This window comes from Castor canadensis, chromosome 1, assembly GCF_047511655.1.
Source record: "Castor canadensis chromosome 1, mCasCan1.hap1v2, whole genome shotgun sequence".
NCBI lineage: Eukaryota > Metazoa > Chordata > Mammalia > Rodentia > Castoridae > Castor > Castor canadensis.
Window position 1 is genome coordinate 42,027,730 of NC_133386.1, and position 24,457 is coordinate 42,052,186.

At 39.2% G+C, this 24,457-nt stretch overlaps 1 protein-coding gene across 6 annotated transcripts in view; it reads left to right on the plus strand.

Annotated features, from left to right (window-relative positions):
- The window catches only part of Tbc1d32 (TBC1 domain family member 32), a 239,191-nt gene that overhangs the window by 57,872 nt on the left and 156,862 nt on the right, over window positions 1-24,457 (plus strand). For all 6 annotated transcript variants that reach the window (XM_074075464.1, XM_074075472.1, XM_074075457.1 and 3 more), the window contains 2 exons: window positions 6,243-6,385; window positions 18,191-18,321. In XM_074075464.1, the coding sequence (XP_073931565.1) occupies window positions 6,243-6,385; window positions 18,191-18,321 (274 nt within the window). The remainder of the gene's footprint in view (window positions 1-6,242; window positions 6,386-18,190; window positions 18,322-24,457) is intronic.

Consider the following 24,457-nt stretch of genomic DNA (forward strand, 5'->3'; position numbering starts at 1 on the left):
TTTTTTTGTTAGGTATTGACTTGAAATCAGCATGTACATGGAGTATGGATTATTGTAATATAAATTAAGAACTTTCTTAGTTTTTTTTTCTTTGATATTCTTAACTACTTGTGAGGATATTAATTTATGAAATTAAAGTTACATTTATTTCAGTGACTATTGTAATCATATTACATTTGCATGTTTCTGTGTTTTCCCATTCATATTTTATTTTTCTTTATTTTATTATTTCATTATTCATATGTGCATACAAGGCTTGGGTCATTCCTCCCCCCTGCCCCCACCCCCTCCCTTACCACCCACTCCGCCCCCTCTCTCTCCCCCCAACCCCCTCAATACCCAGCAGAAACTATTTTGCCCTTATTTCTAATTTTGTTGTACAGAGAGTATAAGCAATAATAGGAAGGAATAAGGGTTTTTGCTGGTTGAAATAAGGATAGCTATACAGGGAGTTGACTCACATTAATTTCCTGTGCGTGTGTGTTACCTTCTAGGTTAATTCTTTTTGATCTCACCTTTTCTCTAGTTCCTGGTCCCCTTTTCCTATTGGCCTCAGGTGCTTTTAAGGTACCTGCTTTAGTTTCTCTGCGTTAAGGGCAACAAATGCTAACTAATTTTTTAGGTGTCTTACCTATCCTCACCCCTCCCTTGTATGCTCTCGCTTTTATCATGTGCTCAAAGTCCAATCCCATTGTTGTGTTTGCCCTTGATCTAATGTCCACATATGAGGGAGAACATACGATTTTTGGTCTTTTGGGCCTGGCTAACCTCACTCAGAATGATATTCTCCAATTCCATCCATTTACCAGCGATAGATACCATTTCGTTCTTCTTCATGGCTGCATAAAATTCCATTGTGTATAGATACCACATTTTCTTAATCCATTCGTCAGTGGTGGGGCATCTTGACTGTTTCCATAACTTGGCTATTGTGAATAGTGCCGCAAAAAACATGAGTGTGCAGGTGCCTCTGGAGTAACCTGTGTCACAGTCTTTTGGGTATATCCCCAAGAGTGGTATTGCTGGATCAAATGGTAGATCGATGTCCAGCTTTTTAAGTAACCTCCAAATTTTTTTCCAGAGTGGTTGTACTAGTTTACATTCCCACCAACAGTGTAAGAGGGTTCCTTTTTCTCCCTCATCCTCGCCAACACCTGTTGTTGGTGGTGTTGCTAATGATGGCTATTCTAACAGGGGTGAGGTGGAATCTTAGTGTGGTTTTAATTTGCATTTCCTTTATTGCTAGAGATGGTGAGCATTTTTTCATGGATTTTTTGGCCATTTGAATTTCTTCTTTTGAGAAAGTTCTGTTTAGTTCACTTGCCCATTTCTTTATTGGTTCATTAGTTTTGGGAGAATTTAGTTTTTTAAGTTCCCTATATATTCTGGTTATCAGTCCTTTGTCTGATGTGTAGCTGGCAAGTACTTTCTCCTACTCTGTGGGTGTTCTCTTCAGTTTAGAGACCATTTCTTTTGATGAACAGAAGCTTTTTAGCTTTATGAGGTCCCATTTATCTATGCTATCTCTTAGTTGCTGTGCTGCTGGGGTTTCGTTGAGAAAGTTCTTACCTATACCTAGTAACTCCAGAGTATTTCCTACTCTTTCCTGTATCAACTTTATGGGCCCAGCACGCTTCCGCTGCGCAACTCTGCTAGACCCTGTATCAACTTTAGAGTTTGTGGTTTGATATTAAGATCCTTGATCCATTTTGAGTTAATATTGGTATAGGGTGATATACATGGATCTAGTTTCAGTTTTTTGAGGATTGCTAACCAGTTTTCCCAGCAGTTTTTGTTGAAGAGGCTGCTATTTCTCCATTGTATATTTTTAGCTCCTTTGTCAAAGACAAGTTGGTTATAGTTGTGTGGCTTCATATCTCATGGCTATAAGCTTTCCTCTCAGGACTGCTTTTGCTGTGTCCCATAGGTTCTGGTAGGTTGTGTTTTCATTTTCATTAACTTCGAGGAACTTTTTAATTTCCTCTTTTATTTCATCAATGATCCATTGTTCATTAAGTAGTGAGTTATTTAGTTTCTAGCTGTTTGCATGTTTTTTGTCTTTCCTTTTGTTGTTGAGTTCTACTTTTACTGCATTGTGATCATATAGTATGCACGGTATAATTTCTATTTCCTTATATTTGCTGAGGCTTGCTTTGTGCCCTAGGATATAATCTATTTTGGAGAAGATTCCATGGGCTGCTGAGAAGAATGTATATTGTGTAGAAGTTGGATGAAATGTTCTGTAGACATCAAGTAGGTCCATTTGATCTATTGTATATTTTAGATCTTGGACATCTTTATTGATTTTTTGTTTGGATGACCTATCTATTGATGATAATGGGGTGTTAAAGTCTCCCACAACCACTGTGTTGGCGTTAATATATGCTTTCAGGTCTTTCAGGGTATGTTTGATGAAATTGGGTACGTTGACATTGGGTGCATACAGGTTGATGATTATTATTTCCTTTTGGTCTATTTCCCCTTTTTTTAGTATGGAATATCCTTCTTTATCTCGTTTGATCAATGTAGGTTTGAAGTCTACTTTGTCAGAGATAAGTATTGCTACTCCTGCCTGTTTTCAGGGGCTATTGGCTTGGTAAATCTTCTTCCAGCCTTTCATCCTAAGCCTATGCTTATTTCTGTCAGTGAGATAGGTCTCCTGTAAGCAACAAACTGTTGGATCTTGCCTTTTAATCCATTTTTTCAAGCGGTGCCTTTTGATGGGTGAATTAAGTCCGTTAACATTAAGTGTTAGTACTGATAGGTATGTGGTGATTCCTGTCATTTAGTTGTCTTAGTTGTTTGAAGGTTTGATTGTGTGTACCTAAATAGATGTTACTCTCTACTTTCTTGCTTTTTCTTTTCCTGTAGGTTGGTACTGCCTGCCCTTTCATGGTTATGTTGGCTTTCACTTTCTGTGTGCAGAATCCCTTGAAGAATCTTTTGTAGTGGTAGCTTTGTGGTCATATATTGTTTTAGTTTCTGCTTTTCATGGAAGACTTTTATTGCTCCATCTATTTTGAATGATAGTTTTGCTGGGTAGAGTATCCTAGGGTTGAAGTTATTTTCATTCAGTGCCTGGAAGACCTCACCCTAAGCTCTTCTTGCTTTTATTGTTTCTGTTGAGAAGTCTGCTGTGATTTTGATTTGTTTACCTTTGTATGTTACTTGTTTTTTCTCTCTTACAGTCTTCAATATTCTTTCTGTAGTCTCTGTACTTGTTGTTTTAATGATAATATGCTGTGGGGTAGTTCTTTTTTGGTCATGTCTATTTGGTGTTCTGGAGGCCTCTTGCACCTGTATGGGCATAGATTTCTCTATATTGGGGAAATTTTCTGTAATTATTTTGTTGAATATATTATGCATTCCCTTTGCTTGCACCTCTTCTCCTTCTTCAATGCCCATGATTCTCAGGTTTGGTCTTTTGATGGAGTCGGTGAGTTCTTGCATTTTCTTTTCACAGGTCTTGAGTTGTTTAACTAATAGTTCTTCAGTTTTTCCTTTAGTTACCATTTCATCTTAGAATTCTGAGATTCTGTCTTCTGTTTGTTTATTCTGCTGGATTGGCCTTCCATTTTGTTTTGCAATTCTGTTTTGTTCTTTTTTCTGAGGTTTTCCATATCCTGAGTAATTTCCTCTTTAATATTGTCTATTTTCTTCTTGAGTTCATTTTTCTCTATATTTATTGTGTTTTTTGTTTCACTTTCGTGTTTATACAGTGCTTGTATAGTTTGTTTGTTCTTGTGCTTTCTCAAATTCTCTATTTTTGTTGTCTTGGAATTTCTTGTGTGTCTCCTGTACATTTTGGTTGACCCTATCCAGTATGATCTCTATAAAATTCTCATTGAGTACCTGTAGTATGTTTTCTTTTAAATTATTCTTGTGAGCTTCATTGGGTCCTTTGGCATAGTTTATCTTCATTTTGTTGGAGGCTGGATCTGAGTTTCTGTTCTCTTCATTCCCCTCTGGTTCCTGTACTAATTTTTTGCTGTGGGGAAACTGGTTTCCCTGTTTTTTTCTGTCTTCCTCTCATTGTCTTTGGTGTTGTTACTGTCCCTGTGCTGTGTGCAATTAAGTATTTTCTAGCTTGTAATAATAACAATAGTAATAATTAGAATGGAAGGGTGAGTGGAGATGGAAAGGAAGAAGTTAAAGAAAAGGGAAAAACAAATAGACAAGAAGTAGAAAACAGAACAAGCAATCAGACAAGAAAGTTTCAAAGGTATAAACAGGGAGCATTAGTGTACTAATCAACAGTAAGCTGAACAGGCATTAGAGAGACAGAGAGAGGATTAAAAAAAAAGGTATGAATAAAAATAAAAATAAGTAAATGAAAGAAATATCTATATATAAAAATAAAATAAAATAAAATGAAAAATAGAAAATTGAAAAAAAAAAAACGAAAAAGCAAAAAACTCCCAAGTTCAAATGCAATGAAGTTTCAGTGTTAATAATTTGGGTGTCCGTCTCAGTCTCCAATCCTGGAGATGGTGCCTCCGATGTTGTTCTGTAGTTGTCTCATCAAAGGGGACTCATAAAGTAGAACAGAACTACACACACACACACACACACACACACACACACACGCACAAACCCCACCGAGTTTCCCAAGTGCAAATGCAATATAGTTTCAGTAAGTTTTTCAGCATGCAGGTATAATTCGGTTGTTCTCTCATCAATGGTAGGTAGAAAAAGAGAAAAAAGAAAAAAAAAGAGTCTGGAGACAGTTCTGAGAATGGCATCTGTGGCTGTGGCTTGCCTGCCCGCTGGTGTCAGCCTGCTGTTGCTGGAGGCGTTATTTATGCAGATCTCTGGGGTGAGCTTAGCACTCACCTGGCCCTGCAGGCTTTGTTTACTCAGAGTTCTCCTGTGCATGAGCCTCTGCTACAAGCTTTCCCCTTTCCAAGCACACTGGGGAAGGTGACACTGCACTGGTTTTCTCAGGCCTGCATGTTTATTTACAGTTCATGTGGGAAGTGGGTCTTCCCCCCTCTCCTGTGCAATTTTCCTCCCACCGCCACTTTTACAAGCTTTCCTGCTCCTGATTACTGGGTGCTGCTGGTTCTCTTGCCAGCTACCATGTTTGTTTACAGCTCACGTGGGAAGTGGGTCTTCCCTCCTCTCCTGTGGAGTTTTCCTCCCTCCGCCACTCTCACAAGCTTTCCTGCTCCTGGTTGCTCGGTGCGCGTCCCCGCTTCCGCTGGAGCCTCTTCTGCCTGCCCTGCTTGTTTATTTACTGTTCCGGGAAGGATTCCTTTCCCCCAATCTTCTGCGCTCAGTGTGCCCCACCCTCTTTCCCGCATGTCTTTATTGTTCTTACTGCTTATTACTCACTTTCTCTTTTTTCCCCGGGTGGAGGTTGGTCTGTCCAGGGGGCTATGCTTCTCTGGCCCAGGGTTGTCTGTGGGAGAACCGCAGTACTGCAAAGCTCTCCTTTTCCGCATCTTCCCAAGCAGTCTGGGCACAGGCATCTGGCGGCCCCGGGGCCCTCCTGGTTTCTCCGTTTAACGTGAAGTTGAGATTTCTGCGTCGGCTGGAGGTGTTGAGGGGTCAAAGTTTTGCCTCTTCTCGGTGATTTTGCCTGCAAAGTGTGTCTCCAGCGTCTCTCCAAGATTTCACTATAGGAGGCTCTCTTTCTGCTTCCTCCCTCCAGCCGCCATCTTGGAATCCTTCCCCATTCATATTTTAAAAGAAAATGTAAAAAATAACCCTTGCTTTCATAGTTTTTTTTGTTGTTGTTGTTAACAGAAAGACACTAGTCTCCAAAAAAGTGTCTATTTTTCTTTGCTTTCTTTTTTGCTTATGGTCTCATTTTAATGGCTCTCATTTAATTTTCTACTACACTTAATACCTGAATACATTACTTAAGAAAAAAGAATAAAAGTAAATAGAAGTAAAAGTGTTTTCTAGGAGGAAAACAGTTGTGAGTTTTCTTCAAACCACATCTTCAATATTGAGCAGAGATTGAATGTCAAACTACGAAAGATCTCATACTCTTTTTATTTTGACATTGATATTTTCTCATTTCCTTTTTTTTAAGTTTAACTTGATGGTACATTAGACTAATTGAGGTGTTAATATTCATAATAAAATTTGGTAGTGTATTATTCTTCAGGCATTGATTTGTGTGACTGAATTATTGAATTTTCTTTTATATTGAACTTTTTTAACAATAGTTAAAATTAGCACTAAGTATTTAGTGTTTAAAGTTTTCAATTTTCCCAATACTTTCTGCTCACCAGAAAATTATTCTCCTGCAAGTATGGTAACTGAAGTTCTACAGATACTCTGTGATCAAACAGACTGTGCAGTCGAATGCTTATATAACAGCACTGTGATAGATACACTTCTTCATCCTGTTCATCACTTGATGAAAGGAACCAAGGTTGGTATTATTTCCTAAAGAGAGTCTTTTCCTTTGGCTTTTGTGAAAATTTGGTGAAACTTTACTTTTGATATAATTGAACTATTTTATTGCACTGTTTTTCAACCATGAATGTAATTTTTATCAATATAGGTTTTTATTTGTTAAATCATGGTTTAAGTAGTTAGTTGATTTGTTATGACAAGGTGGGAAGAATATACATACAACATCTTGATTTTTTTTCTAATCAGGTTTAGATTGCTTGATGCAAAGAACCTAGAAAAGTTATTCTGATACGCTGGGAAGCTTGGGTGGTGAGGGTCCTTGTTCTGTTCTTAGGTGGAAATCAAAAGTAGACTCAAGCAGCAACGATCAGAAAAGTTTTGTTTGTAGAGAAGAGAAAGGAAAGGCCGAATGGGGTCATGCAGTGGGACCCAGAAACTGGTGGTTCGCTCTCAGGTTGGAAATCAGGTTTTAAAGCTTTTTTATTGCCCAAGGTTGGAGTTTTTGGCATGGATGGATGTCAAAGGAGAGATGTCTCTCTGGCATGAACAGATGTTTCTTAGAAAGGAGAAGTGTCTCCCTGGCAAATTATCACCTTTTGGGAACATGTGTACCTCCTGCAGTCCATCCTTCAAGACTCCCTCTGAATGACTGCCCTAACTGCTGTTAGGAACAGGGATGACAAAGTCTATTCAGTGATTGCTTCCAGATGAAAGGGGGCAATGAAGGGGCCTGTGGTGTCAGGGCTGACCACAAGAGGGGTTATCCAGGGTACCACAATAGTAGGTCATTTTCATTTCCATTAGGAGCATCTGTAGTTTGATGGATTCTAGGTGAGAGGAAACAAACATGACAAATAAGTTAAAAATACAAGACCCAAACACAAGTAAGAGAATAATGGTAACTATAGACCCCAGACAGGATAGGAATCATGTCTTCTAGATGATTGGGGATGTCAGGCACAGTGGAGATGTTACTTTATGCCTAGTGCCACAGAAAGTCCCTTAATTACTTCTGCCTTAAATGTAAGCCCATTGTCATGTTGAAGGCTTTTGGCAAGACTGAAGTGAGGGATTATTTTGTGATTAGGACTCAGACCACCTCTCTAGCACATTCTGTACTGTAAGGAAAGGCCACCCAATGAATGTATCTACTAATATTAACAGTAGTTTTGATTTTGGTCCCATGGCATAAGACTAAGTTTAATTGCCAGTCTTCTTCAGGGTAAGACCCCAGCCTCTGTGCTCCTGGCACCTGGAGTCTTTTATTTTTGGGATTTTTTTGGGCACATTTCACACCCTTATACAACTTGATGGGTGGTGTCCCTTAATTTAGTCCTCCCAAACATTTTGTTGTCCAAAACCAAAGTATTGTCTAAGCCCAAATGATAAAGTTGCTGAGCTGGTCTAATGGGAGATACTGTTGTAGTTAACATTCCCCTTTCCTTCTAGTTGGCTGCATAAGCATGCAAGATCAGGAAGGCATACTTTGAATCTGTATAGATGTTGACTCTCTGTTCTTTGTTTTAGGGCTTCAATTGGCTAATTCTGCCAATTGAGCACTTGTAGTAGGAGGAAGAGGACCTGATTTGAGGATGCCAAATTCTGTCACAATTGCAAACCCCGCATGTCTGACACCATTTTTGACAAAGTTGCTGCTGTCGGTGTATAATTCTAGATCTGGGTTTTTTAAGGGCTGATCAGTCAAGTCAGGTTGGGCAGCATAATTCTTCAAAAGTACCTCCTCACATGAGTATTCAGGATTTCCCTCTGTCTTTGGTACAAGGGATATAAGGTTTAGGCTCTGACAGGATCTTAAAGTTATTTCTGTCCCTTCCAGCATTCTGGGTTTGGTATTTAAGTAGATGGCTATTGGATAGCCAAAGTCCTCCTTTTGAGTTTAAAATTCCCCCTAGGTTGTGTGGGGTGTAAAGTTGTCAGGGACCACTTTAGGACAAGTTTTTGAGCTTCAGGCACTAGAAGGCTAACTGTAGTGACTGCTTGAAGACATCCTGGCCATCCCTTGGCTAACTGATGTAATTCTTAAATAGCCCACTGGTTGGGGAGTGATGGCCTGGAGCTGAGTCACCACTTCCAGGGCCAGTCCTCCTTTTCCATAGACATATAATTGAAACTTGTCCTGTACCGGGAGTCTCAGGACCAGAGCTGTCATAAGGACCTTTTTTAACTGGTGGAATGTACTTTCTGACTCGTCATCCCATTCAATAAAAGGCTGGGGATTCTTCTGTGCCTCCTTAAGGATCTGATATAAGGGCCTGGCTAGGTCTGCATATCCTGGGATCCAAATTCTGAAGGCCCCAAAAGGCCTTCAGTTGTTTCAGAGTCTTAGGTAGAGGAAACATCAGGATTGGATAGATCCTATCTTTTCCTAAAGCCCTCATTTCTTTCTCCAGGACAAGACCTAAATATATAACCCTAGACTGACACAATTGGGCCTTTTCTTTAGAGATTTTATAACCTCTGTCTGCTAGGAAGTTTAGTAAGGATTTAGTGGCTCACAAAATGACAGGCTAAAGTTGATCCACAGAGCAGGAGGTCATCTACATATTGTAGCAGAGTAGCTTGTGGATATTGTCACTCTGCCAAGTCTTGGGTTAGAGCCAACCCAAAGAGATGTGGGTTGTCTCTGAATCCTTGGGGGAGGACAGTCTAGGTGACCTGTCCAGCCTTCCATTGGTGTCCTCAAAGACAAAGATAGGTTGACTTTCAGAGTATAAGGGAATGCAAAAGAAGGCATCCTTTAAGTCCAGGATAGAGTAGTAAGCAGTATCCAGGGGTACTTGGGCTAGAAGCATATAGGGATTTGGAACTATGGGGTGGAGAGGCACTTCATGGATCAGGCAGAGATCTTGGACTAGCCTCCATTTGGTGGGTTCCTTTCTGACACTGAGAATAGGAGTATTATATGGGCTGGAACATTCTATTAGTAGTCCGTGTCTCTTTAAGTCTTGATTATGGGAATTAGTCCCTCCTTAACTTCTGGTCTTAAGGGATATTATTTTTGATGGGGAAACCAAGAGGGGTCCTTGAGATGAATAAGGACTGGGACTGTCATTTGTGCCTGTCCCACAGTATGTCCATCTGTCCACAACTTGGGGTCTACTTTTTCCTCTATCAGGGGCAAGCAAAAGTACTCTCCTGGAAGTAAAAGGAGCTGCACCCCCAATTTAGATAGAAGGTCTTGCCCTAGCAGAGGAGTAGGGGTTTCTGGGACAATTAAAAAGGAGTGACAGAAGTGGCAATCTCCCCTGGAGTAGGCTAGAGGCTGAGTGAAATAACACTCTAGGGGCTGGCCTGATATGTCCCAAACAGTAATTTTCTTAGAGGATCTGGGTCTGGGAGAGAAAGAAATAGCTGAAATACTGGTCCAGTATTGATAAGGAGGCTGACCTTGTGCTTTTCAATAAGTATCACCTAGGAATCCTCTGGTTTTATGGTGGTCACAGAGGCCTGGATGGGAGACCCTGGGACCAGTCATTGGGTGGGAGGTTCTGGCCTCGGTTCCCTTAGCTCCCCAAGGTAGCTTCCTCTGGGGGCACTCCCTCTTAATATGGCCTTCCTGTCCACATTGAAAACATGTCCGTGGGTTGGGACTGTGCCCCGGGGGAGCCTCTTGAAATGTGCAATCAGCCTCCTGCCATTTATTCTTTCTCTTTTCCTTTTCCGGGTCCTTTTTTTTCTTTTTCTAAGTCCCTATTATAGTATATGGATGTGGCTACATGGACCAATTGGTCTAGATCTCTTCTCCCTTCAGCCACCAGGTTTTGAAGCTTTTGACAAATATGTGGGGCTGACTGTGTCAGAAATTTATCTTTTAGGACTCCTCCTGTGACTGTGGTACAATGTTGGTATGCTTTTGTAAAGCATCCTTATGTCTCTGGATTCGGATTTCTAAGGATCCTTAGTGTACAGCTGTGATTTGGGAGTAATTAAGGGGTTTTACCTTGGCCCTTCTTAGACCCTCAAGAATGCAGTTGGTGAAGTGGTTACAGGTTCATTCATCCTTGTCATTCTCAGGGTCCCACTTAGGATCATAGTCAGATCTCCTGTGGTAATTGGGAATTGGGATTCCCTTTTTGGTATCCAGTATCTCTGTCCTTCTTCCCTCTCCCCCTCCTCCTCCAAGGGCGCAGTCTGAGATAGGCCCTTAGGGTCACATTTATCTAAGTGGTAATTGTTCCCAGATACTGCTGCCTGGTCTAGTACTTGCTGTTTCTCTAGAGAAGTCAGAGTCCCAGATAACAATATCATTACATCCTTTCAGCTCAGCTTAAAATTTTGGCCAACCTTCCTGAATGCCTGGATGTACTGATCCAGGTTTTTAGTTCAACTTTTTAAATTCTTCTTTATTTCCTAAGGTCACTTAATCTAAAAGGAATGTGATTCCTATCCCCTCCAGGAATTAACTGGAGAGGTTAGAGTCCTGTGGGACGATATTGGGTGCAAGGTAGTTGGGTTAGGGGGTAGAGGAGGAGCTGTGGGGGCATCAACCAATTTCCTTAGGTGGGATAGATCCCCTGTGGTTCTCCTGGAGATTTGATTTCTGTCACAGGAGAGACCTTCTTTGACAATGTTTGGGGTCCTTGGGCATCAGATGTTATTTTCAGGTTCTGGTTCCTCAAGGGTGTCTGAAAGCTTTTTGCAAAGTGTCACCATGGTCTAGGTATCTAGCCTGCATTTGTTCAGCCATTCTGGGTGGTCTCTTAGGAAAAAGAAAAGTTGAACACAAAGGACTTCAGTCCATTTCCTCTCCTTTCTACAGAACATACCTAACTGAAGAATGGTATTATAATTAATGCTCCCTCTTTCTGGCCATTTTGTCTGGTCTCCCAGAGGATACTGTGGCCAGGCCCAGGTGCAGTAAAACTTGAGTCACTTCCATTGAAGACTTTTTGAATCAAGATCTTGCCAATGTTTTAGTAAGCAGGCAAGAGGGGTAGGGATCCTTCAGAGTTTCTGGAAGCTTGATTCCCCATGTAAAAAAGGAAGCAAGGGAAAATTGATTACATTAAGAGACGTTTTCTTCTTTTACTCAGACATCCCCAGGTGAGGAGATCTTCTGTGTGGGAGAGGGTGTCCCTCTCTCCTGTGCTCTCCCGCCACTGCCACACATGGCTAAGGTTGTGGGAAAGACATTTAGGAAGATCTGGCTGCAGCCACCTGGCTGGCATGACCCTGATCAATTTTTTTTTTTTGCCTGTTTGTCTTATTTCACTTATTTACCTTGTGATCCAGGTACCTGGTTCTCCTCTACCAGCTGAAGGCTTGTAATTTAAAAATAACTCTATCAGTGAGGGGCTCCAAAGGAACCAAGAAGGTTTGCATGGCCAGAGGGAGGACCCTTGTGGAGGCATGGATGGGGACTTTTGATGAGGCAGACTTTTCTCCCCCTTTATACCCTGTGAGACATATATATACTCTATGAAAAGAGAGGGAGCATCTGAAGGCATTGTTCTTTTGCTGCTGATAACGAACAAAAACAGAGAACACCATTGAGGTCTCTATCTCTTTAGGTAGCTCTTAGGTAAAAAACCTTTTTCTTCTGATGGTAGACTGTGGGAACCTGCTTAACCAGATCAATCAGATGCCCAAGTTGCCAAAAACAATTAAGCCCAAATTAGAGAGTAGCTATTTTTGGTATACTCAATTGAAATGGGGGTTGCAGAAGGGGCATAGGATCTCTTTAGGATATAGTCTAAGGATTGGGTTTTGAAAAGGGATCTCTCCTAGACTTGGCTAAAGAAGGAAGCCCACTGCTGTCTAGGACAAAGAGGGTGGCCACTCATCCTGATCGACTTGAGAAAGAAGAAGAAGCTGAGGATTGGGGGAGAGTTCCCAGGCTCAATACATGAGGGATTATTAGTTATCACTGCTGTTCAGTCAGTCCTTCCAGAGGCAGTACTGGAGCACTGGAAATGAGGGGCGACCTCCACTCTCGTGAAGAAAGTGTAGCAATCTGATTGTCTTTGTACCATGGACATAGCTTCTGATACTTAGCATTCTTTTTTTTTTGTTTGCTTATTTATTTTTTCTTTTATTTATATGTGCATACAATGTTTGGGTCATTTCTCCCCCCTTCCCCCTGCCCCCTGCCTTTCCCCTTAGCCACCTTTGAAGCCTCAGGGTTAGTCAGGAAGTTGCATCTTCAGCCTTTGGGTGCCACCAGGGAGTTGCCCAGTCAGAGCACCCTTGCATCTTGAAGAGAAACTTTCCTTCCCACTTTCTGTTTTTGGGCCTTCTCCTTAGTGGATCAGAACTGAAAGGGAGGAGATTTGAGGAGGGAGGGATCTGAGAATTGAGAGGAAAAAAAGCCTCAATGCACTGAGGTTTCAGCTCTGCTCATGTAGCATTGGCAGTCTGGTATAAGCCCCTAGCTGGCCACCGATTTCTCGGGTTGCCTGCCGTAACAGGTGTAGAGGGCTTGGAGCTTTTTCCCCAGGTTTCCAGGGGAGAAACCTCCTTTATGGGGAGTGGATTAAAGCCTATGAGAACTGGATACAAGCAAGGTGAGATGCAGTTAATTGCTTTTACTTGTAGGCTGAGATGGGCACAGCCCTTGGCCACAAAACAGGGAAAGGCAGAACAGCTGCATCCCCTAAGCTGTGTTCAGAGAAGCAGAAACGAGGGGTCCTTCTGTTACAATGTCATGCCCCTCCTGTGGCTGCACCCTGTTTGCTGCTATAGAAGATCCCTGAAGGAGGAAGAGGGGCTTTTTGGGCTTTTGCCTTTTGAGGCTTTACTTTGGGCTTTTTGGGCCTTTGGCCTTTTTGCTTGGCTTTTGCCTTTTTGCTTTGGGGGGCTTTTTGCCTTTTAATATTGGGAAGAAGCTTTTACTTTGGGCCTTTTAGTGTGGGAAGATTTTGGAAGGGAAAAGAATTATTGAAGGGAAAAATTGCTGAAGGGAAAATAATTACTGAAAGGAAAACTTGCTGAAGGGAAAAGAATTGTTGAAGGGAAAATACTAAAGGGAAAATGCTGAAGAGGGGTTGATAGAAAGTCTGCACCGAGAACTTTAACATAGGCTTCTTTATAAAGCAAAGCTGAGAAAGAACTGCACACATAGGCCTTAGGAAAGCTAAAGCTAAAGAAAAGCCAAAGAGAACATGGGACAGTGCACAGTGCAAGTCTAAGGACCGAGACCTTAAGAGTTATGCATATGCAGCTTTTAGGTATGGCTGCTGGTTTGCAACTTTGAGCACCAAGGCTTTAAGAGTGCTAAAGAGAGATGGGACAGTGCAAGCCTGGGGACAAAAGACTTTAAGAGCAATTAAGGTAAAGATAAGCTAAGAGCAAACATGGGACAGTGTGAGTCTAAGGAAAGAGGTTTTAAGCAAGGTTTTAAAGAAGGCTTTAGAAACAAGGTTTTAAAGAACTACAAGGAGTAAGGCCTTAAAGAATCAAGATAGAGAAAAAAAGCAATGAGGGTCGTGCGTCCCCAGCCGAGTGTACAACACACCAGATCCCAGACAGACTTTCTGTCTGTCTGTCCTGTATCTTTTCTAAAATTTCCAGTTGCCCTCAGTTAAGCCCAGTTAGTTCCAGTAATAACCAAGAAGCAAGAGAGAAAACCTCGCTCCAGCAAGGGAGGGAGTGTGAGAAACAGCGCCCCCTTCACTCCTTAGCAAGAGAGAGAAAAAAAGCCTGAGAGTTCCATGGAGGCTAAACTATGATGGGGGCGGGGGGCTCTTCTGGAGTATGGACTCCATTGGAGTACCAGATGATCACGGCTATTTCCTAGGCAGTTTCCCTTCCAGTTTGGCTCAACCTGTACCAATCTCAGGTGAAGAAGTGTCCCTTCATGGTCGCCAAGATAATACACTGGGAAGCTTGGGTGGTGCAGGCCCTTGTTCCATGCGCAGACAGAAATCAAAGGCAGCCTCAAGCAGCAAAGGCCAGAAAAGTTTTATTTGCAGAGAAGAGAAAGGAAAGACTGCATGGGGTCATGCAATAGGACCCAGAAACTGGTGGTCTGCTAAGTCAGGTTGGAAATAGGGTTTTATAGCTTTTTTTATTGCCCAAGAGTAGAGATTTTGGCATGGACAGATGTTGAAGGAGAGGTATCTCTCTGGCATGAACACATATTTCTTGGATTGGAGAAGTGTCTCCCTGGCTGGTGTTCCTTTTGGGAACACATGAACCTCCCACAGTCTGCCCTTCAATTCTATTAAGAAGATACTTGTCTTGGAAATTAATAAAACTTGGGAATGTCTTATTTATTTTAGTGGCAGTTTTATAGCCTTGGAAATATTATTTTCCTGAAGTACCACCTCTGTTTTATTCTAGGAATAATTAGTAATATCCTGGAGAGAAAGCTTATATACAATCCCAGTTCTGAACATACATGTATGTCTCTTTACAGTTTGTATAGTTTAACTGTTTACATTATGTAATTTAATCATTACTGAGGCTTAAAAAATTGACTTTCTTAAGGTCAGACATTTAACATGTAACAGAGTTAGTACTCATCTTGTTACTGAGGGAGACTAGAAGTAGGAAAAGTTTGGGGGCTCATTAGGTTGCCTGGGGCTGGGCCAGACCACCCTACCTGGCTGGGAACCACTCAGGCCCCTCTCCAGTCATTCATTATTGGGTGGGAACCTCCTGGGCCTGCCCTCCCATGGGGTAGTATAGGTTTTAAAGGCACCTGAAAAAGAAAAGCATCCTCTCTCTGCCAGTGGACTTCCCCTGTGCCCAGCATGTCCTTTACTTCTTCCCTTTCCTCACTTGGCAGAACAGGTGACTCCCCTTTTCTCAATAAAGCTATCTTACCTCACCCCATCCACGTGTTCTGCTTGGAATTTTCCATTTGGAGCACAAAAACCAGGGTCTTCTAATCACAGACTGCACCAGGGCTGTTAACAGTAGGACAAGTCCTGTGGCACATAATACAAACTTTGCATCTAAGTGAAGACATCCAGTATTACCATTGAGCCACTAGTGTATGATTGATTACTTTATGTTGATACTGCAAATATAGAAGTGAATAAGAAATGTTATTTGTCTTTCAGGAACCTCTCTAATGAGAACCATACTTCTAGACTAAAAAGATTTAAAATGAGGATCAGAAATTACTAAAAAAAAGTATGTGTGTGTATATATATGAGATCTGTGTGTATGTAGAAATATATATGAGAGGAACTATTCTAGGAAAAGTTGTTTTTAGAAGGATTTTAAAGTGACTATACTTACAAAAACAATCTATATGTTCAACGCAATATCCATCAAAATCCCAATGATATTCATCACAGAGATTGAAAAATCTACCCTAAAGTTCATTTGGAAACACAAAAGACCACAAGTAACCAAGGCGATACTGAGCAAAAAGTGCAACACTGGAGGTATCACAATACCTGACTTCAAATTATACTACAGAGCCATGGCAATAAAAACAGCATGGTACTGGCACAAAAACAGACATGAAGACCAGTGGAACAGAACAGAGGACCCAGATATGAATCCACACAGCTATGAAAGGTGCCAAAAACATACGATAGAAAAAAGACAGCCTCTTCAACAAATGGTGCTGGGAAAAGTGTCTATCTGCCTGCAGAAAACTGAAACTAGATCCATGCCTGTCACCCTGTACTACCATCAACTCAAAGTGGATTAAGGACCTTAATATCAGACCCAAAACCTTGCAGTTAGTACACAAAAGAGCAGGGAATACCCTGGAAACAATAGGAATAGGCAAGGACTTCCTCAGTAGAACTCTATCAGCCCAGCAACTAAGAGATAGGATGGACAAATGAGACTACATGAAATTAAAAGTCTTCTGCACAATAAAAGAAATGGTCTGTAAATTGAAGAGCACACCCACAGAGTGGGAGAAAATATTTGCTAGCTATACATCAGACAAAGGACTGATAACCAGAATATATAGAGAGCTCAAAAAACTAAACTCCTCCAAAATCGATGAAACAATAAAGAAGTGGGCAACTGAACTAAATAGAACTTTTTCTAAGGAAGAAATCCAAATGGCCAAAAATGCTCAACATCCCTGGCCACAAGGGAAGTACAAATCAAAACCACACTAAGATTCCACCTCACCCCTGTTAGAATGGCTATCATCAGTAACACCACCTGACAAGATTGGAGAACATTGGAAAGAAAAAAACAAAACAAAAACCCACCACCACCAAATGCTGCCAAGGATGCAGGGAAAAAGGAACCCTCATATACTGCTGGTGGGAATGTAAGCTAGTACAACCACTTTGGAAAACAATATGGAGGCTCCTTAAAAAGTAAACATAGATCTACAACATGATCCAGCAACACCGTTCTTGGGGATATAGCTGAAGGAATGTGACTCAAATTATAACAAAAGCACCTGTACACCCATGTTTATTGTAGCACTATTTACAATAGCCAAGCTGTGGAAACAGCCAAGATGCCCTACAACTGATGAATAGATCATGAAAATGTGGTACTTACATGCAATGGAATTTTACTCAGCCACAAAGAAGAATGAAATTTTTTCATTCGCAAGTAAATGGATGGAACTGGAGAACATCCTCTTAAGCAAAGTTAGCGAGGTTCAGAAGGTCAAAAATCACATATGAAGATTATAGACCCAAAACAAATGCAATAATATTAATGGACTTGGGTCACACACTAAGGGGAGAACACGCAGGGGAGAAATAGGGAAAGGAAAAGAAATCTAAAACTTGAATGTGGTTGATGTGCTCCCTGTTGAGGATCTAATAAAGTAATCTTAAATTAGCAGAGGCCACTATGGAAAGGAGACCAAGAAGTAGCGGAGAGGTCTGGTAGAAACAAACCAATGTGGGTTGTAATTCACAAATGCATGGAAGCAAGCTTCTCTCTGTATAGCTATCTTTATCCCAAACTAGCAAAAACACTATGTCTTTCTTATTATCTCTTATGTTTTCTCTTCAACAAAATCGGAGAAAAGGGTGGACAGGAAGCGGAGGGTTGGGGGTATGTGGGGGTGGGGGTGGGAATGTAGCACAAACAATGTATGTACATGTAAGTAAATGTAAAAATGATAAAAGGAGAAAGAAAAAGATTTTATATGAAAAGCCATAGATTGTCTAATATATTTTGGATATTACTACATATTTGTTTTGGGGGAAATATTTGACTCATTTTTTAAGATAATCCACCAAATTTATAAGATTATGTTAGCTGCAATGTATATATTTCTAAATTTATTGTACAGAATGTGTACATTTCCATCTATGCAGGTGTAAAGAAATAAGCAGTCTTTGAAAGAACAGGAGTGATTGTAAATGTTCCACACTGAACATAGTTCTCCAGGATTTAATATTTGTTTTGTCCCATTTTGCTATATGTTGGCAAAAGTATTTTAGTACTTCCTTTTAAAGTGAGAAAATATCGTTGGTCGAGATTGTTTTCTCCCTGGAGTGATATGGCTGTCCCTAGTCAGATGCAGTGCACTGCTGACCCAATCTGGTGTACAAGGGGATGATATATCTTAGATCAAATGATAAGGTGTTAGCTATCACATGTAATATAATTGGCAGTGGATGAGAAAAGCAAAGTGAAATCAGAAGGAGCTACTACTTTTGTTAACTAGAATTACATATAAAACAGTTCTCAATAACTAATTTGGGTGAAAAGCCTGAATTATTTGCTTCATCATCTATCCTAGTAAAAGCATATAATCTAATGACAAATTTATCTCAGACATATTATTTCAAAGCCAAGCAAATCATCAAGGGTTTGTGTTGTGGTGGTGGTAATATATCTTTATTAGACTATATGCTACTCTTGATATGTTATAAAGTTTTGTGATTTGTCTTGTTATCTTTTTAATGTACAGGCTGCTCCAAATTGCTCTGAAACAGCTTTAATACATATAGCTGATATCTTGGCAAGAATTGCTTCTGTAGAAGAAGGACTTATTTTACTTATTTATGGAGAAAATATGAACTCATGTGAAGAAGAAGAAAGGTATTTATCTACAATTTAAAGATGGATAATTATTTCAAGTATAGTTAGGTTTCCTGACCAGCCCCTAATAAAATGCTAAATGAGCTTGAGTATAATCTTGTTTTGAAGTAAGAATAGGTTCACTCCAGGTGGATTCATCTCCTCCCCTCCCCCCACCCAGGAACTTTTCTTCCAGATTTCCAAAGGCACATGTGATTGATTCAAGTTAAACCAAGCAAAAGTACGTAAGTAAGAAGTGAACTATTTTCCTTTCTTCCTTCTGTCATCAGTAGTTCTAGCTCTTTGCTTAACCAATGGTAATCTTTTGGTATTTAGACTTCTAGACTTTTTCTGTGCTTATGGATATGATGCAAAAAACATTCACACTAATATGTATTTTTATCTTTTCTTTACAAAAAATGGCCTTCCATTATATATATTACCCTGCAATTTGAGTCTTATATGTAACCATTGACATTTTCCAAGCTGAGTACCAAATGAAACATTAGTTTGTATAGCTGTATTATACTTTATTGTTTTCCTTTACCATAATTTATTCAAATATTTTCTCTGTTAATGGACATCAGGTTGTGTCTAGGATTTTGCCTCCATAAACAGCACTGCAATAAGTGTTCTTTTTCTTCTTTAGTCTGTTGATGTGATAGTTTATATCATTTGGTTTTTTTGAATCTCAAACCAACCTTACAAACCTAAATTCCTTACAACAATGGAAGAAGTGTACTTGGTTGTGATGAATAATTTCTGTGATGCTTCATTTGTAGTTATTGCGGATTTTTGCCATTTTGATGAGAGATACCAGTCTAGTTTTTATAACTTTGGGGTCAGGTTTTGGAATTATTTGAATGCTGGTCCTATAAATTAGGAGTTATTGCTTCTGCTTCTATCTTATGGAAAGCATTGTAGGGAATTGGTACAATTTCTTCCTTAATTGATAGAATGTGCTAGTGACCTAATTTCAGCCTAGTATGTTCTATATCTAATAATTATTGATTCAATTTCTTTGAAAAATAAAGCTTATTCAGATTATTTTCTTCTTGTGTGAGTTTTAGTAGATTCTGTCTTGTAAGGAAATAGTTCAGTTATTTATGTTACCAAATTTGTGGGCACAGAGTTGCTCATAGTACTCCCTATCTTTTTGAATGCCTGTAGAATCAGTACTGATGGTCCTTTTTTCATTCTGATCTGAGTAATTTATGTCTTTTCTTTTTTTCTTAGTTAATCTGACTAAAGATGTCAATTATATGCTTCTTTCAAAAACTAGCTCTTGGTTTTGTTAATCTCTCTATTGATTTATTATTTTTATTGTCTTTTTTTTATGCTTTCTTTGAGGGGGTGGGGAAGAAGTGTTCTTTTTTTAGACAAAGCCTCATTTTGTAGCCCATGCCAACCTAGGATGAGTGATCCTCCTACCTCAGCATCCCCACCTTGCTTTCTTGTTTTTAATTTTATTGATTTCTGTTATAATTCTTGTTTCTTCTGCTTACTTTGGATTTAACTTGCTTTTCCTTTTCTAGTTTTCTATGGGTAAAACTTAGTTGATGAATTTTAGGTCTTTCTGTTAAAATATGTGTATTTAGAGCTATAAATTTTCTTTTAAGCATTGCTTTTTGCTGCATCTAATGAGGGTTTCTTTTTCTTTTTTTATATTGGAGCTACAACCCTGGGCCTTGCACATGCTAAGCACACATTCTACACTCAGCCCCCAGATTTTGATAAGTTACATTTCATTTTCCATGTAGGTCAGAATATTTAAAAATTTCTCCAGAGATGTCTTTGACACATTTGTTTGTCACAGATCCAAAAGCATACTTTATATAATTTCTGTTCAGTTTATAGCCCAGAATTATAGTATATTTATAAATATTCTGTGTAAGCTTATATAATGTATATTCTCCTGATAGGCAGTAGCTGTCAGTTGTATCCAGTTGATTGGTGATCAGTTCAACTAAGTCCTTACTAACTACTGAATTTGTCAATTACTCATAGAAGAGTGTCAGACTCTCCAGCACTAGTAGTGAATTCAGCTAGTTCTCCCTACAACTCTGTTGGTTTTTGTTTTACATATTTTTGATGCTTTTTTGTTAGGTGCTTACACATAAAGGATAGTTAAATATGTCAGAAATGTGGAATTTCTGACAAGAAAAGCTGCAGGTGACAAGTGGAACCAGTTCAAGGGAGAGCCTGTACATGCTGCAAACAGTAAGGAAATAGGGGTGGAGCTACCCACACCTTTCCTTAGATCGTGACCCCTTGTGTCCCTGATTCTGGAAGTAGTGCAACAGGATTTAATGTTTTCCTTGCTGTATTTTGGTCTTGCTTTGGTCCTAATCCTCATTTCTGTGCCATTTCTCCCTCTTGGAATGAGTGTTTACTCTGTCTTGGAAGTGTATAACTTTTTTTTTTTTTTTGATTTTACAAGAGATCGCAGCTAAGAATTTGTCTTGAGTCTCAGAAGAGACTTTCAATTTGGACTTTTGAACAATGTGGGAACTGTTAAGACCACAGGGCTCATGGAGATAGACTGAAGGTATTTTCATTGTAAGACGGATACGTACCTTTTGAGGGCCAGTGGCAAAATGTTATGGCTTGGATATGCTGTGTCTCTCCAAAAGGCTCATGTGTTCAGAACTTGGTCCCTAGCTGGTAATGGTATTTTGGGAGGTTCTTAAAACTTTAGGTTGTTACCCCTATCTGGAGGAAATAGGTCACTGGGGGACAGATCTTTTCTCTCTTTCTCTCTCCCCCATTTCTGTCTACCATGAGGTGAACATTTCTCTGCCATGTGCTCCCACATCATGATGTTCTGTTCAAGGACACAGTACCAAGTGACCATGGACTAAACCCTCTGAATCTGTGAATCACAGTAAATCTTTCTTTCCATAGTTGTTCTCAAAGGTACTTTGGTCACAGTGACAAGAAAGCCAACTAATACAGGTTCTAGACTCATTCTACAAAGCCAATATGATTCTAATGCCAAGTCTGTATGGACACATACAAAAGAAAACATAGACTAGTTCCTCTGATGAACATAGATGCCAAAATCCACAATGAAATTCTTGGAAATTAAGTTCAACAACACATTAAAAACACAATACACCATGATCAAGTCAGTTTCACTCAAGGGATGCAAGGATCATTCAACATATGCAAATCAATTACCCTAGTACAGCATATAAACAAAATTAAGGAAAAAAATATCATTTCACGTGATGCAGAAAACCCTTTGGCAAAATTCGATATCCCTTCATGATAAAGGTATGAAGAAATTAGAAATAGGATGATCATGGAACGTCAATGTAATAAAGGCTACATACAACAAATCTTTACCCAATATTTTACCGAATGGGGAAAAATTAAAAGCATTTCCTCTAACATCAGGAATGAGGCAAGACTGTTTATTCTCTCCATTCTTAATGAATATAGTGCTTAAATTCTTAGCTAGAGAAATAAGGCAAGAAAAAGAAATGAAAGGTATACAAATAGGAAAGGAGGAAGTAAAGTTATCCCTCTTTGCAGACAGTAGGATCTCATACTTAAAATATCCTTAAGGACTCCACCAGAGAATTCTTAGCTGTGATAACCATTTTTGGCAAAATAGCAAGGTACAAAATCAACATACAGAAGTTATTAGCTTTTCTATATACCCATAATGAATGTGCTGACAAAGAAATCAGGAAAGGAGTCCCATTCACAATAGCCTTATAAATTTAACAAAGGAAGTGAAAGACCTCTGTAATAAAAAGCATAAAACGCTGAAGAAAAAAACTGAAAATGCTGAGCTATGTTCTTGAATTAGCAGAATTTTGTGAAAATGAATGTATTATCAAAAGCCATCTACATATTCAGAGTAATCCCTATAAAATTCCAGTGACATTATTCACAGAATAGAAAACTTAGTCTTAAAATTCATATGGAAGCATAAAAGACCATGAATAGACAAAGCAATCCTGATGATGAGCAGAAAGCAATCACAATACTTGATTTTAAATTATACTACAGAGCCATAACAAAAAGAGCATGGTACTGCACAAAAGCTACTTGTAGACCAATAGGATCATGTAGATCCTTATGGCTCATTATGTACAAAAATCAGTTCAAAATAGATCAGAGACCTTAATGTAAGAACTGGAAATTTGAAATTAGTAAAGTCAAACATAAGGAAAATACTTCAACTTGTATAGATAGGCAATTACTTTGTGACTAGGAGTTGCAATACCTCAGGAAATAAGGTCAAGAACTGCATCAAGTTAAAAAGCTTCTGAGCAGCATGGGAAACAAATACCAGAGTAAAGAGACACCGCTGAGATGGGTGAAAAAATCTTTGCCAGCTATTCACCCAACAAGATTAATATCACAAATATACAAAGAACTCAAAAAATTATGCACAAAAGGAACGAACAATCCAATGAGTAAATGGGAAAATGAACTGAACAGGCAGTTCTGAGAAGTACATGAAAAATGTTCAATATTTTTAGGTATCAAGAAATACAAATCAAAACAACATTGAGATTCTATCTCATTCCAGTCAGAATCGCTGTCATCAAGTAAAGAATAAATACTGGGAAGGATGCAGGTAAAAGGAATCCTTATACACTATTGATGGGAATATAAATTAGTGCAACCACTATGGAAATCAGTGTGGAGGTTCCTCAAAAAACTAAAAAATGTACTGACAATCCTGCTACACCACTTCTGGGCATATACCTGAAGGAGTCAAGGTCATCATGCAATACAGATATGCACACCCATTTGTTGCAGTCCTACTCACAATAACCAAGTTGTAGAATCAGCCTAGGTGCCCATCAACAAAAGAATGGATAAAGAAAATGTAAATACATGCACACATATGAGGAATGGAGTATTACTCAGCCATAAAGAAGACTGGAATCATGCCATTTGTAGGTAAATGATTGGAACTGGAGAACATCATGTTAAGTAAAATAAGCCAGAAAGACAAGTATCACATGCTTTGTGTTAATACATGGATCTAGAATTTTAAAAAATACGTGGAATAGAAGGGGTACTATTTTGCAATTGGAAGCAACCAGTAGGAGGGGAAACAGGGATAAAAGAAGAGAATTTGAGGGTGAACCTGACCAAAGTACATTTACTTATGTGTATCTACATATGTACATGAATATGTATGTATATATGAAAATGTCATGATGAATCTATTGTTTTGTACAACTAATAGACACTAATTTAACAAAAGGAATTATTTCACCTGGATATTCAGTGTGTAGTTTAAAGTACGTGTTCTGATTATTTCTGTTGACAAAAGGCCAGGATAATCTCAAATGTCCAGTAGTGAGGTTTGTTCATTAAATTATATTTGCACAGTTTAGCATGAGCAGCTAGCTGTAAAAAGGCATTAGGCAGATTTTTGTGAACTGCTGTGATGTTATCTTCAGTATATAGTAAGTGAAAAAAAGTACAGAAAAGGACATAACAGAAGAGAACATGAATAAACTTTTTATTATCAAAGGGGAATCATAAATGTACAATCTGAAAAATGGGGAAAATGGTTTAGGGGAAGAAGAGAAAAATGGGGAGAAGGATGTATGGAGGAGAGATACTTACTTTGACTTTGGACTCATGTAGCAATTTTAGGTACTATGTGTCACACAAATGGTGACAGTGACAATTTTTAAAAACTACAAAGCAAATTTGTAGAAACTTATCAATTAACTTAGACATACTCATCCAGAATGAAAAGTTCTTATTGATGTATTCTTTGTTCTTTTTTCATTTTCTTTTTATCTTTGTCCTTTTTTTTTTCTTTTGGCAGTATTTGGGTTGGATTCTTGGCCTCACACTTGCTAGGCAAGCATTATACCACTTAGGCCAGTCTTTTTATTTTATTTTGCTTTCGTTAGTTTTCTGATAGGGTCTCCTGCTTTTGCCCAGACTGCCCTTGGACTGCTATCCTCCTACCTATGCCTCCCATGCAGCAGGGATTTAAGAGGCCACTACCATGCCCATCTTATTTTTGAGATAGTGTCTTGCTGTTTGATCTGGTTGGCCTCAAACCATGATCCTCCTATTTCTGCCTACCACTAGCCATCATGCCTGGCAATCAATCTATTCTAATGTAAAAAATTATTCTAATGTAAAAAACATCTTCAAAGTAATTGTA